The sequence below is a fragment of the Mustelus asterias genome, chromosome 6 (genome assembly GCF_964213995.1).
Source record: "Mustelus asterias chromosome 6, sMusAst1.hap1.1, whole genome shotgun sequence".
Lineage (NCBI taxonomy): Eukaryota > Metazoa > Chordata > Chondrichthyes > Carcharhiniformes > Triakidae > Mustelus > Mustelus asterias.
The window spans coordinates 56,281,717-56,298,006 of record NC_135806.1 but is presented as its reverse complement, the minus strand read 5'-3'; the positions used below and the strand labels follow the sequence as shown (position 1 = coordinate 56,298,006).

The 16,290-nt window shown below is 42.2% G+C and overlaps 1 protein-coding gene across 1 annotated transcript in view; it reads right to left on the bottom strand.

The window, feature by feature from the left end:
- Nucleotides 1–1,009: 1,009 nt before the first annotated feature.
- LOC144495299 (A disintegrin and metalloproteinase with thrombospondin motifs 19-like) overlaps nt 1,010–16,290 on the bottom strand; it is a 461,034-nt gene continuing 445,753 nt past the window's right edge. The window contains exons 22-23 of the mRNA XM_078215388.1: nt 11,279–11,456; nt 1,010–1,218 (exon numbers count right to left, since the gene is read on the bottom strand). Of these exons, the coding sequence (XP_078071514.1) occupies nt 1,067–1,218; nt 11,279–11,456 (330 nt within the window). The 3' untranslated portion in view covers nt 1,010–1,066. The remainder of the gene's footprint in view (nt 1,219–11,278; nt 11,457–16,290) is intronic.

Sequence of the window (16,290 nt, the reverse complement as noted above, 5' to 3'; positions counted from 1 at the left end):
CTTTCCTGGCACGTTCTGCATAAGGACAGTGCACATTTTTTTTTGGTTGTTTAATTTCTTCTCTCAGATATTTAAATAAAACATTTTACTTCAAATCAGTTTTTTAAAAAAACCCTAGAAAATGCTGGAAATGCACGGCAAATCTAACAGCATATGGAAAACTAAAAAGCAGGGCTCAAGATTCAGGTGGAAATTCGTGACTACAGTCTCCAACCTAGATCTCAGTACTGATGCCGTTATGGCCTGCTGTATATTTCCAGCACCACTGGTTTTCAGTTTTTCCACTTCTTTTTAATTTCAATTAACCCTGATATTCAGTAACATACAAACAAGGGATCAGGGTTTGACAAAATAGAAAACATCAAACATGGTTTTAGTACCGATGCACTGCATATAGAAAGTAATATTGAACTCAAATTCATAGAATTTTATTCTCAGTATTTGGCTAGTGTAAAGTTTAGCTGCTGTGTGAACAGTCACAATGTTCCACTGAGTACTAATTTATAAAATTCTAACGGTAAACTGCTAATAGTGACATTTGTACAATGATGTGACTGACATTTAGTATTTATTCTTAGACTGTAGAACCTTAAACAGTACCTGAATGATGCAAAAGTAATTCAGTGTTGCACTCCACAGTGTTTTACTCTCAAGTCACTGTTTTTCAAGCAAATGTCATTGGCACTATTGAATGCATAAAAAGAACTTCAATATTTTGCTACAGGCTTTCCCTACAGTCTTTGAAACAATTACAGTGAATGTTAACTTCAGCTCATGTCATGCTTTCCTTGAAGACATGAGTCATCTACACATGAACTACATTCTGACAGTTGTCAAGTTATCAGTTTGCGACGAATGGACCCATCTTAGATATAAAAAGCTAAAATATCTGGATTTTGAAAACCACGGAACAGCACAAAAAATCTTGGTAAACAAAAAAATAAATTAAATGAATAAATTATACCTAATACATCAGTACCTTGGTCTAAACAAGTTGTAGTTCTGTATTTTCATAAATTAGATTGTACTTATAAAAATAAGCTTGGTGCTGATGTGAAAGAAGATGTCAACTCTTATGCTGCAGCTTTTGTGCATAGAAGTCTCTACAGGTCTCACAGCAGCGCTGATACCACCTCATGTCCTGACAGAGGTTAGTCTCTCGTATTATTTTGCAATACACTTGCCACTGGTCCTTCAAACATTTGAACGTCAAAGCAGCTGTTTAAACAAACGTAAAAGAATAGGAAAATTAGTTACATTAAAAACATCCATTTTGCAATATAAGCTTTCCTTTGAATCTTTAACCCATTCCTGGGTTGCTGCCCTTGGATCTTTTCGGCTTCCATCCTGAAGGCACTGATATACTGTTTGATAGGTTACAGCTCTCCTCCAATATTTCTCATCGGCATCCATGAACTTTGACAGCAAGTATAAGCAACTATGGGTCCAGGTCTATCGGTTCTCACTTGGCATGCATACCTCTGCATATTTCAGCAGGAGCCACTAGATAGTGATCAGAAGCTGGAGTATGAGCCATGTCCCAAATGTTCTTCTGCTAATTCAGCAGAAGATTATATGTAGGACCCTTTTGATCCCTATTACCAGATGCAGGAATGGGCTGCTTTACATAGTTCCTATAAACACTGTCTCAGTCTGCTTTAATGTTATTGAATTGAAAACAGTTTAAATAAGTTTACAATTTTATTAGGCTGTGTGCTGAAACTTTGATGTAAGCTCAGCCAGTATCTCACCCAGCCATTTGGTAAACATGCAATATTGTTTCATTACACACAGTTGTTTGAAATGGAAATACTCTATAGATGTTCCTTTTGTTTGACCTAGATCGCTAGGGGCGATATAATTGAGATGTGTAAAACAGGCAAAGGAATTGATATGGTACGTAGAGATAAACTATTTCTTCTGGTGGGGAAATCCAGAACAAAGGGACATAACCATAAAACTGAGGGCTCGGTGGCTCAGGGTTAATGTCAGGAAGTAGTTCTTTACGCAAAGTGTAGTGGAAATGTGGAACTTCCCTCTCCAAAATGTTGTAGAGGTCAATTGAAAGTTTCAAAACTGAGATTGATAGATTCTTGTTGGGCAAGGAAAGGGTTACAGAACCAAAGCAGTAAGGTGGAGTTAAGATACAGATCAACCAGGATCTGACTGAATGGCTTAACAGGCTCAGGAGGCTGAATGACGCACTCTGTTTTTGTGTTCCAGAAAGGCTAGATAAGAGAAAGAAATAGTTTGCATAAATTCTCTTTAGTTCAAATACAAAGATCCGAGCGTACGTACATAAGAATTAAGAGCAGTCGTAGGCTACTCAGCCTCTCAAGGCAACTTGATTAGTTAGTTGATCTGATTGTGGTCTCTGATATACTGGTGCAGCCCGATAGATGCATCTTTGGCAACACTGAATACTTGTTTATCATAAAGCCAGATACGTATACGAATTTCTCAAATATAGTGATTTATTGTGTCAACTTAGTACCCAAATAATTTATAACTGGAGTTTTTAACAGAAAACATACATAGTAAAAAATGTGATACTGCTTAAATAATCCAACTTATGAAAGCAATTATTAGGTTGTTGAAAAATTCCATTGTACAGTGCAGCAAAATATGCCTTTTGGCAAACTGAGCTCTCATGCTGGATGCATTGACTGTTTTCTGTTAGCTTATGTTATGATATTACCTGGTCTGATGTAGTTCACAAGTTTTGCTTTGCATAACAACCGAGAACTACCTGTAGTTTTAGAAAGGGGGCTACCACTGAGTAGCGGTGGCATTTGCCTGAAAATCAAAGTCCTAGGATATACATAAAATGGTGACTGCCAGCTTTGGAGACAAGTGCATGGAGTGTGCACAGCACATGCTCTGCCCAGGTATATCCAGTGGTACAGCTGAAGGTGATGGCGGAGGGGGGGGTGCGGTGGGGTGGAGTGGGGTGGGGGGGGGGGTGGGGGGTGGGGAGAGGCAAAATCCAGAAAAATAATTTGGGGTTTGCAAGTCTTCTGCTTGCCTGTCAAAGCATTGCTTCGAGAAGGTGGCACAGTGATTAGCACTGCTGCCTCACAGCGCCAGGGACATGAGTTCAATTCCGGCCCTGGGTCAGTGTGTGTGTGGAGTTTGTACGTTCTCATCTTGTCTGCATGCGTTTCTTCCAGGTGCTCCGGTTTCCTCCCACAGTCCAGAAATGTGTGGGTTAGGTTGATTGGCCATGCTCAATTGCCCCTTTAGTGTCGGGGGGGTTAGTAGCGTAAATATGAGGATGTTACGGGGATAAGGCCTGGGTGGGGTTGTTGTCAGTGCAGGCTTGATGGACCGAATGGCCTGCTTCTGCACTCTATGATTCTAAGCGAGCTTGTCACACGGTATCTCTGTATGACCCCAGGAATTCAGCTCAGTATGCAGCCAATAAGCTTACTGGGACCAAGGCCAACTAATGTGGGTCCCGTTCTGGATTTTAATAAGCGACCAATTGCTTGACTGAGGCCAGGAATTTCCTTTAGTTGCTCTGGATCCGCCACCACCTGCCAAGTAGGCAGAGCAGGAGCAACGTTGAGAAAACTGCTGATATAAATTGTCGTTCAAATGCTGATAAATCAAACCATAATTTTGAGCAGGATTGTAGCTGTTACACAGAATTCTTAAAAGATTTATCTTTATAGCAGTAATTGCAAAATATTTTGGCTAAAGGACCCATTTTCAAATGGGTTAGTAATTGCTGACCCTGCCATATAATTATAATACAATATATAATTCATTATATGAAAGTGCTGAAATGACAGTTTTAATAACGCTTTAAAGAAAACAGGTATTCACTGAGATATATCAGTGAAGTGGGTGTGTCTGATTTTCACTGCAGAGGGTAGGCTTGGTGTTATGTCCAACAATGACACTCATAACTCACTCTGTATAAAGGCAACATTTCTTGTTTTTCAGGAATTGCAGAATGTGGCCCCCTCAAAACACCCATAAAAATCCCCTGTAATTAAAAACAGAATTTGATTTATCCAGTCTAGTAAAGCAGTGGTCCTGTAGAGGCACTGGGAGACAGGCAGAAAAATGGTCTAAGACTTATCTGACAGCACACCAAAGCAAGAAGCTGCAAACTCTGTGAACGTTTGCCACATCATTCCCCAAGGGGCTTTTTAAGTAAAAGGCTCAGTGTCTTTTGCAGACAGTCTTGACTGGCTACGTGGTCGCAAGATGCGATCCAAGCCCTGACCAGGGTGCGCTGAGCAGTTGCTGATGTCACCTACCCTCAGGTTGGCCCTGCATAGCAAGAGAGGAGATGAACACAGAGCTCTAGCTTGAAGGGGGTGACAGCCCCAGCATCAGGACATACAGAAAGAGTCAGCTTTCTAGACATATCTGAGCAGCACTGCCTCAGGAAGCTCAAGCTTTCATGGCAGGTCATTGCTGACATCACAACTTCCTGTAATAAGGATTTCTTCCAAGTGAATTTGTGAGCATTGACAGTGGCTGCCAAAGTTACCACCACCAGAATTTATTTGCCTCCAGCTGCTTCCAGAGATCTGCCTGCAGGATTTCACAATCTGTTGTGAAAAGGTGCATCTCTCATGTGGCCGATGCCATTGTTTGCCAGGGCCACCATTTAGGTGCAGTGCATTTTAATCTTATGAATCCAGTCAGAATGAGACGGCCCTCGGATTTGCTGAAGTGACTGGATTCCCACAGGTCCAGCAAGTCAGAGACTGCACACACGTGGCAATCAAGGTGTCCTTCCATCAATCTGCAATCGTTGTCAATGACAAGTGGTTCCACTCCATCAATGTTCAGCTGGTACATGTCCACTGGAAGCTATTCATACATGTCTGCGCCAGATATCCCGGAAACTGCTACGATACCTCTTCATTCTGCATCTCGCCCAGAACTTTAGCTCCAAACAGAGTTAGCAGGTGGTTTCTTGGAGACAAGTCTACCCTCTATGATGTGGCTGATAACACCTGTGAGGAACTCTACAACTGATGAAAGGTAAAAGCAGAGCTACGTGAGTGCAAGTGGAGATGTAGCAACTGGGTTGCTGAAGATGCAATTACCTGGACAGATCTGGGGGCTCCTTTAGCATGAGCATGCACCAACGAAGCTTTTGAGAATAGTAATGGCCTGCTGCGTCTTGCAAAACAGAGTGCAGCAGATAGGACTGGAGTTGCAGGATGAGAAAGGCGATAACCCTCAATGTTCCCCCTCAATTATGTGGTGGCATCACACCCTGAAAGTTCCCTTGCAGGCTGCACACAAGTTGACCTCTTTAAATTACCAGAAGTGTGGGGCCGCATAAAAACTTTAATGAGGCCATTCATTTAAGTAAATCATCCAAGCACGCCTCAAAAAAATGAGATAATTACCACTCTGTATCCTTGGAGAAGGAAGAGGAGGAGCAGGAGGAGGTGATACCTGGTGTGGTCAGGAATCCTGCAGCTCCTCACATGGCTGGCACAGATGTCTGTGATAAACTGATACAGGCAAGATTCAGCCAATCTGAGGCTGTAAACCATATGCAGCACTAACGCTGAACGTTCTCCAGCTGAAAGCATTCTCACAGTCATTGATCCTTCTATATCACTGACACCCATTGCTCATCTTCTGCACCGCCCATTCCATTTTCCTCAAGGCTGACAGACATTTGATACGTCAGAGACAACAAATGGAGATGACTGGACAATAAAGACTTGAAGTAAAGATTATGTTCATTAACATAAGTCAAACTGACACAAAGACACAATTGTAAACACAGAACAAAGAAAAGTACAGCACAGGAACAGCCGCTTCTGCCCTCCAACCCCGTGCAATTCATGATGCCCTAACTAAATTAAAAACCATGATGTGGAGATGCCAGCTGGGGTGGGCACAGTAAGAAGTCTCACAACACCAGGTTACAGTCCAACAGGTTTATTTGGTATGAATTGTCTGGTAATTCACACCTCTTTAACCTGTGCTTAACGCTCTCTCCAATCGCATTGTCTCGCATTCCAACCATTATCTTGTAATTGAGTTTGTGTCTATATATGCCCTTGTGAACCCAACTTTTCACTCACCTGATGAAGGGGCAGTGCTCTGAAAGCTCGTGCTACCAAATAAACCTGTTGGGCTTTAACCTGGTGTTGTGAGACTTCTTACTGAACTAAAAACAAAACCTTTTGCCCTTGGACTGTATCCCTTTATTCCTTCCCTATTCATGTACCCATTCAGATGCCTCTTAAATGTTGCTAATGTGCCTGCTTCCATCACCTCTTCTGGTAGCGCATTCCAGGTACCCACCACTTTCTGCATCCAAAACACCTCCTGCACATCGCCCTTAAACTTTCCCCCTCTCACCTTGAATCTGTGTCCCCTTGTAATTGACACTTCCACTCTGCGAAAAAGCCTTTGATTATCCACCCTGTCTATGGCTCTAATAATTTTGTAGACCTCTATCAGGTCTCCCCTCAGCCTCCGTCTTTCCAGTGAAAACAATCCTAGTTTATTCAACCTCTCCTCAAAGTCAATGCCCTTGAGACCAGGCAACATCCTGGTGAACTTTCTTTGCACTCTCAGAAGTGCTTCCATTTAAGAAACTAGAAAGTCTTTGCCTTTCTTTCCTGATTATTTCAATGTAGTGCTACCCTCATGGCTTCAGTAAAGTTAGAGGCAGGCTGCTGGATTCCTCAGCCCTGACAGCGGGGATGCTGGTGACCACATCCTCTGGGTTTGGGTCCATGGAATGCCTTGCCAAAGACTGCCCCAGTCATGCCTCGAACATAATCTTCATTCCATGTGCCCTTTCCCCATATCCCTCATAGTCATTGACTTTAGGACGTGTAGTGGAGGACTACATTTGCCCCTGTCTACATCAATGGGGATGAAGTAGAATGGTCAATAGCTTCAAGTTTTTAGGTGTCCAGATCACCAACAACCTGTCCTGGTCTCTCCATGCCGACACTATAGTTAAGAAAGCCCACCAATGCCTCTACTTTCTCAGAACACCAGTGAAATTTGGCATGTCCGCTATGACTCTCACCAACTTTTACAGATGCACCATAGAAAGCATTCTTTCTGGTTGTATCACAGCTTGGTATGGCTCCTGCTCTGTCCAAGACCACAAGAAATTACAAAGGGTTGTGAACGAAGCCCAGTCCATCACTCAAACCAGCCTCCCATCCATTGACTCTGTCTACACTTCCCACTGCCTCGGAAAAGCAGTCAGCAGAATCAAGGACCCCACACACCCCGGACATTCTCTCTTCCACCTTCTTCCTTCGGAAAAAAGATACAAAAGTCTGAGGATATGTACCAACCAACTAAAGAACAGCTTCTTCTCTGCTGCCATCAGCCTTTTGAATGGACCTTCCTTGTATTAAGTTGGTCTTTCTCTACACCCTGCCTACGATTGCAACACTGCATTCTGCACTCTCTCGTTTCCTTCTCTATGAACGGAATGCTTTGTCTGTTTGGCACACAAGAAACAATACTTTTCACTGTATATTAATACATGTGACAATAATAAATCAAATCAAATCAACAGCACACCAGCACTCCATGTGTAGCCTGGAAATTAAGAGTAGTTTGCTGCACATCAGTGAGCTACTAGATGGCAAAGGCAAGGTTTTCCTCCATTATATTTAAACTGCAGGCCATTAGTCAGAGTCAACATTCAGTTGATTGCCTGCCACATCTGATTCTCCATTCAGGGGGCCACCTCTTATAGGACCATAGAATCCCTACGGTGCAGAAGGAGGCCATTCGGCCCATCGAGCTTGCACTGACAACAATCCTACCCAGGCCCTATGCCCTTAACCCCACATATTTACCCTGTTCGTCCCCCTGACACTAATGGACAATTTAGCATGGCCAATCCACCTAACCCGCACATCTTTGGACTGTGGGAGGAAACTGGAGCACCCAGAGGAAACCCACGCAGACATGGGGAGAACATGCAAACTCCACACAGTAACCCAAGCCGGGAATCGAACCTGTGTCCCTAGTGCTGTGAGGCAGCAGTGCTAATCACTGTGCCACCGTGCTGTCCTGGGGTGAACTTCAACATGAATGCCAGGGGAATTATGGCATTCATGCTAAAGACTCGCTTTTTCCAAGTTGTGCAGTGCCTCTGGAAATGCTGACAGAATCTCAGACATTTGTTGCTGCTGCTCCAGAATAGTCCACTTTATGGATGACACTACAGTGAGACAGTCGAGCATCTATAACCAGCTGGACCTGAGGTTAGGGTGCTCTATGTTTTCCAACAGAGGTTCTCTGCTGTTGTTCCTGACTCTAACAATTGCTCCTGATCACTTTTAAAAAAATGAATTCATGGGATGTGGGCATTGCTGGCTAGGCCAGCATTTATTGCCCACTCCTAATTGCCCTTGAGACAGTGATGGTGAGCTTCTTTCTTGAACCGCTGCAGTCTCTGTGGTGTAGGAGAACTCACAGGGCTTTTAGGGAGGGAATTCTAGGATTTTGATCCAGTGACAGTGAAGAAGTCAGGATGGTGTGTGGCTTGGAGGGAAACTTTCAGGTGATGGTGTATTAAAGTATTAAAATTCTGCCAAAGTTTCAGTTTCCATCAATTCCACTTCTCTCTCTCTAGATGCTGCCTGACCTGTTAAGTCTTCCCAGCATCATAGAATTTTGTTCATATTTCCACCATCTGCGGTCTTTATAGTCGTATCACATCAATATCTGTGTAACCTTACTGACACAGTTGTTCATCTGTAACACGTTCTAAAACGAACAATACTTGTTCTTACAGAAGAAGCATTTAATCAAGAGGTATTTTTAACAAGGAATTTATATGGGACTGAGAACTCGTTTTGAGAGCTTCGACTAGTAACTGAAGTATTTGTAGAATGTATAGAATTTTTTTTTGTACGTAGATAGGTGCATCACAATGTGTTATATGACACACAGCCTTGTCACTGGGAAGGTGCCCAAGGCTCAACTCGAGGGAAAGAACTTCACCTGCGCAATTTACAGGTCCAGAATGGGTGATGCTCTCTGTAAATAAAAGGCCGGCATTGGACTGGGATGGGCACAGTAAGAAGTCTCACAGCACCAGGTTAAAGTCCAACAGGTTTATTTGGTAGCACGAGCTTTCAGAGCACTGCCCCTTCATCAGGTGACTGACATCAGTGCTCCGAAAGCTCATGCTACCAAATAAACCTGTTGGATTTTAACCTGGTGTAATGAGACTTCTTACTGTGCAAATAAAAGGCCCGAGGCCAGGCTTGAAATTGATATTTTGGGGCTTGTTAACATTTTTCTGTGTTGCTGGTCTCTGTCATGTCTCCATAAGCAGCTCCCATATGTGAAGAGGGTAAATGTCAGGCACTCACCTCAGCGGCAGTGACCTGAATGTGACTGGTGGGAATGAGGTTAGAGTGGGCACTGAGGATGATTACAAGGACAATCAAGTCAAGGGAGAGTTCCTCTGGTTGTGTGGGAAACTTTATTAAACTAAAGTTTTTTAAAAAATCTTACCGTTAGCAGCTGCTGAAGAAACTGGAATGATGCCGGCTATATGTCAGCCCAATTCATTGCTGCCCAGTTTCTGGGAGGGAGCTGAAAACAATCTGGAAATCTATCATAGCTAGGGTCCTATTGCCCAAGTAATTAGTCTTAATGGCCCAACAGTTGAATATCTCAGGTAATTACTATGATGCCTTGCTATTGCGACAGGAGATGTGAGGCCTTCACACTAGTTGACAGGTTCCTTTATTTACATATGGAAGGAATTCAATGCCTGTTTTAGATGATTGCCAGGAATGTCTGAAACATGGCCTGACCTAGGCGTTTTATCCAGTCCCAAACTATAGAATCATAGAATCCCTACAGTGCAGGAGGAGGCCATTTGGCCCATCAAGCCTGCACCGACATCAATCCCACCCAGACCTTATCCGTGTCACCCCACGTATTTACCCCATTAATCCCCTTGACATTGAGGGGCAATTTAGCATGGCCAATCAACCTAACCTGCACAACCCTCACCTCTCCAGATCTCAGTATGAATTAATTGGCAGCTTCCCAGGTGACAACAGGGATACTACAATTGGCCTCAGTGCCCACAGGCTAAAAGAAGTAACATATCAGACAGGTTCTGACTGCCAACCTGTGACACCTGTTGGAAACTGTACATGTGTGGGCACTGCATGAAAATGGGATTGCTTTCAAGAGGAGGAACTTTAAAACATGTTTAATTGGACAGAAAAATGTTTTAAAGTTTGTTTTTAAATGGATTAATTATTTCCTACATTTAGGTTAATGGTGCTTTACCTAAACATTTTAAACTGAAGATGTATTCTGCATTGAGCAAATTAAGTGAAGTCTGGTTTCTAATTTACTCATTTGTACATATGTATTAGGATTTGCTAGCATAAATAACTGTAATTTATAATTTATGAGCATGCTTTGACCTTTGTTCATTGTGCCAGTGCCCATGTCAATAAAGCAATAAAGTATGCATTTAACTACGTTATATCGCTGAGAAAAGAGACACGTCAAAGCTTTTCGACTTGAGCACATCAGGACACTTTGCCAAACGACTAGTATCAGGGAAAAACAATAATTTATACTGTATAAGGAGAGAATGCCAACCAATTAGTACTCTATTCCCATACAGTATAAATTGTTGCTGTTTTTCCCTTATATTGGTAAACATGATACAGCATGGAGCAAAAATTGGAAATGATACGCATGATTGGTAAAGATGGACTTTGAATTATTCCCATTGACAATTTGAGAACTTTATACTAATGATGCTTTTCTCCCTTCCGTTTTATCTATTAACAAGTGAAATTTGTTTGTCTACATTACAACAGTGGCGACACTTCAAAAATACTTAAATAGTTGTAAAGAAAAGCATCATCATCAGCGAAATGTTTTTAACTTGTCAATTGAAATAATGCAGAGTAAGTCCACTTATACCAATTGTATGTATCATTCTTTGGGACATCCTGAGGCTGTGAAAGTCATTGTTAAAATTGTAAGTCTTATTTTATGTTTAAAATGAATGGTATTCTGTGCAAGAAAGGAAGATAGGCATTTATTTATCTGCTCTCTTACACGCGACCAAAAGCACTTTACACACAACAAACTACTTTTGAAGCGTCGAGATTAGCAAATGTAGCAAACGTAGCACCCACTTTGTGTACAGCAAACTCAGAAATAAAAACTTATCTGAAGAGCTTCTACTATGTCCTTCACTCTACTTCACAAAATCAAATCCAGTAAACTGGGATAAATGAATAGCTGGGAGCTTGCCACATACCTAGTCTTGGTGATGTGATAGTGTTCACGTTGACTTTTTCATTGCAGGGTTTTAAGTGGCAAGGCCTATAGGCTGCAGGCTTTTCTGATAGAAAACAATCATTTCCATGTCTTCCCGTCACTCTGTGCATACATTGGATTACTCGTGACTGCATCCCTTTTCCGCAGGTAACAGAACACTGTAGGTAAAGACACAAATGTAGTTAGAGCATAACCCTTTCAGAGCTTATTCGCAGATAAAAACTAATTACTGCGGATGCTGGAATCTGAAACAAAAACAGAAAATGCTGGAAAATTTCAGCAGGTCTGACAGCATTTGTGGAGGGAGAACAGAGCTAACATTTTGAGTGTGGATGACAAAGAGTTTCTGCTCTGACGAAGAGTCATCCTGACTTGAAACGTTGGCTCTATTCTCTCTCCACAGATGCTGTCAGACTTGCTGAGATTTTCCAGCATTTTCTGTTAGTTTATTGTGAGGGTCTCTGGTCCAACCGCTGTCAATGGGATTTTCCATTGAAGGAACTCCATGCTGCCCGGAAACCCACGGGCTGGGGTGCGCTGCGATGGGACCAGAGAATCCTGCTGGCGTGACTGGCCGGAGAATTCCGGCCATTGTCTTACTTGAATTGGTTATAGTGTAATAAAGCGAACCTCTTTCTTTGTTAAACTCAAGAAAATGTCCTGTTGGTTCTTTTGTGCTCAGATGCATAAACAGTTAAGTACTCAGTAAATTGCCAAGTATACCCTTTCCAAAACAAAAACGCTTGCTGCGGTCAAACAAGGAGAGGGAAAAGATGGGAGCCATTCAACCCCTCCTCAGCTGGTTGTTACAGAATTTATCCAGTGGGTCAACAAAACCACTCAGACTAGGTTTGATCTTCAATTTGTGTTGGGTTGGTTGAACTCAACCATGATAACTGGAAGGGTATTCTGGAACTGGAGAGGACAAATTGCTCAGCATTCTCACTCATGGTTATTTTCATGCAAAACCAAGTGAAACAGTGCAGAGTTAGCGATCACAGATGAGGGCAAGATTGAGCTTTGATTGTTTCTTGTCCCACAATACGGGAAAATAGCCGACAGCACAATGAGATGGCAGTCAAGAAGAATTTTTTCATCAGGGAGTAAATTAATACAATGTGATAAATGTTTAACTAATGAAAGCATGATACAGAAATCTTAATGCTGGAGTTGAACATTTTCTGGTGAATTTGAACACACTACACAGAGTAGCAACAAACTTCAGATGCTCTGTACCAAATCTTGTTGAGTGAGTAAACTTCAACCAACTGGAACACTATCATGGGCTTCAGCACTCTGGGGCTAGGGAACGGAAAGAATTGGATGGGATTAGCATTGCTGTCTGTGGACCCCTGCTATAAAGCGAGCGTTTGTGAATATAGAATGAAGCCAGATTCACACCAGGGTGGACTGCTGCTTGATTGCACTATTTCCTCAGCGCAAATTCAGCAAAAATACTACAAAAGATCATGGAATTTTAAGCACAAATTAACTTTCTGTGATCTTTGCACCAGGGCAGCACAGTGGCACAGTGGTTAGCACTGTTGCCTCACAGCACCAGGGTTCAATTTCGGCCTTGGGTGACTGTGTGCAGTTTGCGCGTTCTCTCCATGTCCACATGGGTTGCCTCCGAGTGCTCCAGTTTCCTCCCACACTCCAAAGATGTGCAGGTTAGGTGGTTTGGCCATGCTAAATTGCCCCTGAATGTCAGGGGGACTATCAGGGTAAATACTTGATGTTACGGGGATAGGACTTGGGTGGGATTGTTATTGGTGTAGGCTTGATGGACCGAATAACTTCTTTCCGCACTGTAGAGATTTTATAGTTTAAATAAACACCCTGTTCAAAACTGGCTCTGCCCACAAAGTTGACCATACCCCAGACTGAATTAACCATCATTCAGGTGGTGGTGTCAATTGTGGCCATTTGCGATCCTTTGTTTCAAGACAGAAGGATGAGCGGCATGTTTTCGAAGCTTTTGAATATGTTTTTTAAAAATTGTGAAGTAACTGACTACTGTACCCCAATATAACGAGTAAATGATTATCTATAGTATTTTAAAGACATTACCAGGAATTTTAAAAAGGTTCCTCAGAGGTGGTGGACTACACACTGATTAAAACGCCTTTTTTTGCATTAGCACTGTTTCTGCGCTTGGTGCATTCAAAGTGCACCAAGTTACCACTCTGAAATATATCAAGAAATACTTTTAAAGCAAAACTTAAAAAAAAGTGCTGATTGCACTTCTCCGTGATAGATTTTACACTTGGTGATGCACCAAGGGATTTTTCAAAAACAACGGCAATTTTGGGACACAATTCGCAGCCAGATTGGTGATACATCAAAGTGGAAATTCTACTCCCAGACATCAATGACATTATTTTCCAGCATAAGCCGGCTTTAGGAGAGAGAGGACAAAGGGGTACAAATGGAGGCTCAAACTTGTTCAGCTTTGATCAGGAGAATTCTGCCATACAGCAATAGCTGACAGTTACTTGTTAATATTTCAGAGTTGTCATCCAAAGACACCAGTAAAATAGAAACTCTCTCATTGCAGACATCAATAGCAATCAGGTAAACGCTTATCCCAATTTCACTGTATTCACAATCTCAAATATAAAATTAAATTGCATTTCACACAATTATATATTTTGAATTGATCCTGAAAGAAACTCAAAAACAGTTTATGGAAATTGTCTTCTGGGAAACTATCTCACATTACAATACTCCTGTTGTCAGAATTAACAATTAAACAAAATTGTACTTCCATCAGTCTAAATTGGGTTGTGTTGCATATACTTCAGACAACTGATTATTTGAAATAAACATCGGAAAATGCCATTCGAATTTGGAACAGTTAATATTGAGCAAAGTTTTGAAAATGTTTGCAAAATCTTGGGGAATGTGACACCAGCCTCATATTTAGTTATATTTTCCACCTGGTTTTTGTCCAAAATATCAGAGAAAGCTGAACCAGTACATCAGATTATTATAGATTTCCGATGGTGTAGCTCTAACAATTTTGTAGTGGGATGGGATTAATTGCTTTTAGTTGTAATAAATTTGATTGGATCAGAGTCTGGCCATTTAGAGGGACCAGACCGTGCCCTCTACATGAGCAGATAGTTGCAAAAACATCTGCTTATCCTGTTTCCATCGGCCTTTAGAGTCATAGAGCATGGAAACAGGTCCTTCAGCCCAACTTGTCCATGCCGTCCCTTTTATTAACCCCTAAGCTAGTCCCAATTGCCCACGTTTAGCCCATATCCCTCTATACACATCTTACCCATGTAACTGTCTAAACGCTTTTTAAAAGACAAAATTGTACCCACCTCGATTACGACCTCTGGCAGCTTGTTCCAGACACTCACTATCTTCTGTGTGAAAAAATTGCCCTCTGAATCCTTTTGTAACTCTCACCTTAAACCTAAACCTAGTTTTAGACTCCCCTACCTTTGGGAAAAGATGTTGACCATCTAGCTGATCTATGTCCCTCATTATTTTATAGACCTCTATAAGATCACTCCTCAGCCTCCTACGCTCCAGAGAAAAAAGTCCCAGTCTGTCCAGCTTCTCCTTATAACTCAAATCATCAAGTCCCGGTAGCATCCTAGTAAATCGTTTCTGCACTCTTTCTAGTTTAATAATATCCTTTCTATAATAGGCTGACCAGAACTGTACACAGTATTCCAAGTGCGGCCTTACCAATGTCTTGTACAACTTCAACAAGATGTCCCAACTCCTGTATTCAGTGTTCTGATCAATAAAACCGAGCATGCTGAATGCCTTCTTCACCACTCTGTCCACCTGTGACTCCACTTTCAAGGAGCTATGAACCTGTACTCTTAGATCTCTTTGTCCTTTAACTCTCCCCAACGCCCTACCATTAACTGAGTAAGTCCTGCCCTGGTTTGATCTACCAAAATGCATCACCTCGCATTTATCTAAATTAAACTCCATCTGCCATTCATCAGCCCACTGGCCCAATTGATCAAGATCCCGTTGCAATCCTAGATAACCTTCTTCAATGTCCACTATGCCACCAATCGCGGTGTCATCTGGAAACTTACTAACCATGCCTACTAAATTCTCATCCAAATCATTAATATAAATGATAAATAACAGTGGACCCAGCACTGATCGCTGAGGCACACCACTGGTCACAGGTCTCCAGTTTGAAAAACCACCCTCTACAACCACCCTCTGTCTTCTGTCTCAAGCCAATTTTTGTATCCATTTGGCTACCTCACCCTGGATCCCGTGAGATTTAACTTTATGCAACAACCTACCATGTGGTACCTTGTTGAAGGGCCTTGCTAAAGTCCATGTAGGCCATATCAAATGCACTAACCTCATCTACCTTCTTGGTTACCCCTTCAAAAAACTCAATCAAGTTTAACCCTAAGGGCGGCACGGTGGCACAGTGGTTAGCACTGATACTCACAGCGTCAGGGACGCGGGTTCAATTCCCGGCTCGGGTCACTGTCTGTGTGGAGCTTGCACTTTCTCCCCATGTCTGTGTGGGTTTCCTCCGGGTGCTCCGGTTTCCTCCCACAGTCCAAAGACGTGTGGGTTAGGTTGAATGGCCATGCTAAATTGACCTGAGTGTCGGGGGATTAGCAAGGTAAATATATGGGGTTACGGGAATAGGGCCTGGATAGGATTGTGGTCAGTGCAGACTTGATGGGCCGAATGGCCTCCTTCTGCACTTTAGGATTCTATGGTTTCCATTCATCCAATCTTGATGTTGAGATCATTTTAGCCTTCACCTGTCTTATTAATGAAGGAATAAACTCTAAATTATGTCCGGAAATATTAGACTTTAAGTAAGGCCTGAGCATTATTTTACTGGACACACAAGCGACTGGCTGAATTTCTGCAGGGTGATTCTCTCAGAGACAATGAAACCCCACCCTGTTACCCGACTAGGTACTTCAAAAAGCATCCAGAAACTAATTGCCATCTCCGATGGAGACAAAGGGACATAATGGC